Below are 2,508 nucleotides of genomic sequence, written 5' to 3' on the forward strand. Positions count from 1 at the left end.
ATTACCAAATATGGTAATAACTAAAAACCGTCCTTCCCTAATAAGGCGGTGGTTAAAGTCAAAAATATAATTGGACGGCAGACAACAAAATATAGAATTGCCAATAAAAAAATTGTCAAGAACATAGCACGCCGTTGAAGTAAAGACCTCAGTCTCGGTCGAGAAACCCCTGCGAACACAGCAAAAAATAAGCTCTAAAGACAATTTCAAGACTTTTCACCCTGTCTCTGAACTCCATTGAACACGCCAGTTAAAAGACATAGACGAACACTATTCAATTACTTAATATAGCAACTTGAACATAAGGAGGCATTCTAAATTATTACTTTTATATGTAAGCACATTATGAATCATCTATCGAGCGCAACACTCTCCAAACATCTTAGGAAGAATCATAAAGTGAAAACTGAAATTGAGCTAATAACATAAATTCTTTGAATTATACTTACTGTATGCTACAATTTAAATGGAAATGCATAGACTACGCATATTATTTATAAATAGTTGACACATTATATTACAACGCACAATAATTGTGATTATGAAATCATATGATACATATAGTTTCTAAAAATTTGTACACTTTAAATAAAAGAGTTTCAAAAGTAGTGTCATGCATAATTTCGCAATATACATTATACAAGGTAACTTTTAAATACTTACGGCTAATCTCAGCAGTCCCAGCAGCTGTAGTGCCTTCTTCATCAAATTCGATGTATGCTGTGTGCAAAATTTGAGAAATTTGTAGAGCTCTATTGGAAATTCCAGAAAAGTTAGCACGTTCAGTAAACGCATCACTTAAACCCATCTGTGTACAATAATAATTAAAGCATAAGAATGTTCATTTTTGAATGAATTCCATATTATATGATTACATATGTGTATACCCTTTGTAAAACAGACTCAAGATCTAGTGTACTTTCCACCTTGAACTTTGGTAAATAGATTCTTAATTTAGTTTCATATCCTTGATGTAAAATATTAGCTAAGTTTACATTTTTTAATTTTTTTTCAACTTGTGCCAATCCATCAATTGCATTTGGAAGAATTATAACCATACTCAATTCCGCGCCCTAGAAAAATTTATTTGTTTAATCATATCATTCACAAGTAGCAAAGTGGTAACAAATTCAACAATTGCAACAGGTAATAAATTCATTTAATACATTATTGCTTTTTCTTTGAAACTTACCTTATAAGGTATTACAATGAATTTAGCATCTAAATCATAGAGTTCACCATACCGAAAAGTATCTTGTCTATACATTGTAGGAACATTTTCTACTCTAGAGTTACCAATATAGAATGGCCTATCCTGTGTAAAAGAAAGCTTGAATTTATCTTTCCATTGACCTCTAAAATACATCCCATTAACTAGTACTAGTTTTGTCCTGTCATCCAGATCATCTATTTAAGAAGACAAACATCAATTAATTCTTTTATCTGATTCTTAGTTTTCATTAATTATGTTGTTACGAAATTTTCCAATGTTTTCTATTTTTACAAAAAAAAAAAAACGTGAAAAAGAAAAATTTACAAACCAAGTGTATCAATGTTTCTAACAAGATTATTTGTATTTTGTTGAATCCATGTATTAATAATATTTGCAGCTATTTGAGATTTAGTAAAATCTACTGCTTGTGCACTTGAACGAAAGTAAGTTTTTATTACATCTTTGTAAGTTGGTTTCATAGTAAATTCATTGGGTACGAATATTTTAGTTAGAAGGCGGAGTTCATTTTCTTGAACAGTCTAAATTAAAGTAGAAAAAAAAAAAATTGAGACATACCTAACATAAATCAAAAATAAGTGTGGGTAACGAATGTTTTTGAAATAAAGAAAAAAAGTTGATATTCTTACATCCAGATCATCGATAATTGCTTGATAGCTTGATATGTCAAGGTTATTTTCAGATGGAAGATGGAGTATGTTTTTAAATTGATTATCTGTTTCTCCTTCTGCTCCATAAGCAGCCATAGCAAGGGTAACAGCGGCACTGAATGGGGACGTTATAAGATTATATGGATTTTCTTCTGCAACAGTCTACATAAAGAATTTTTATTCATATAGTATTCACTTTGAACAATTTTTAGTTTTAGCTAATAATTCATTCTTTTTGGGCAAAATTTATTGTAATCTCATTATTAGATTTTCTTACCTGAAAGAATGAAGAAGAGAATCGATTCATGCTCTCTGCAACAGCAAGAATGGCATCAACATCATTCCTTACTGTTGCCATTGTTTTTAAGGCAAATGTTGCTACCAGAAGAGTCTCTAGTACTGGAATAATTTATTTCCTTACTATTATTTACTATACAATCTATCATAAAATTTTTTTTGCGTTATTAATGTTAAAATATGTTTGACTTATTAAATATAGATACTGTGTGTTAGGTTGTCATTTACACATTAAATAATATAGGTGCGGACATACGTACAAGGAAAACGTGTAAGCTACTCGACTTCTGCGGTATTTATTATGCAGGCCCTTTACGATTTCAGGGATTC

The 2,508-nt window shown here is 30.3% G+C and overlaps 1 protein-coding gene across 1 annotated transcript; it reads right to left on the reverse strand.

The window, feature by feature from the left end:
* Positions 1-282: 282 nt before the first annotated feature.
* On the reverse strand, positions 283-2,188 carry LOC143427169 (serine protease inhibitor 3/4-like). The gene is made up of 8 exons (XM_076901101.1): positions 2,159-2,188; positions 1,861-2,043; positions 1,542-1,752; positions 1,193-1,407; positions 888-1,073; positions 635-808; positions 450-455; positions 283-354 (listed from the first exon to the last, which is right to left on the reverse strand). Exons 1-8 carry the CDS (start codon positions 2,186-2,188, stop codon positions 283-285), a joined length of 1,077 nt encoding a protein of 358 aa, XP_076757216.1.
* Positions 2,189-2,508: the final 320 nt, after the last annotated feature.

The sequence above is a fragment of the Xylocopa sonorina genome, chromosome 9, assembly GCF_050948175.1.
Source record: "Xylocopa sonorina isolate GNS202 chromosome 9, iyXylSono1_principal, whole genome shotgun sequence".
NCBI classification, from domain to species: Eukaryota; Metazoa; Arthropoda; class Insecta; order Hymenoptera; family Apidae; genus Xylocopa; species Xylocopa sonorina.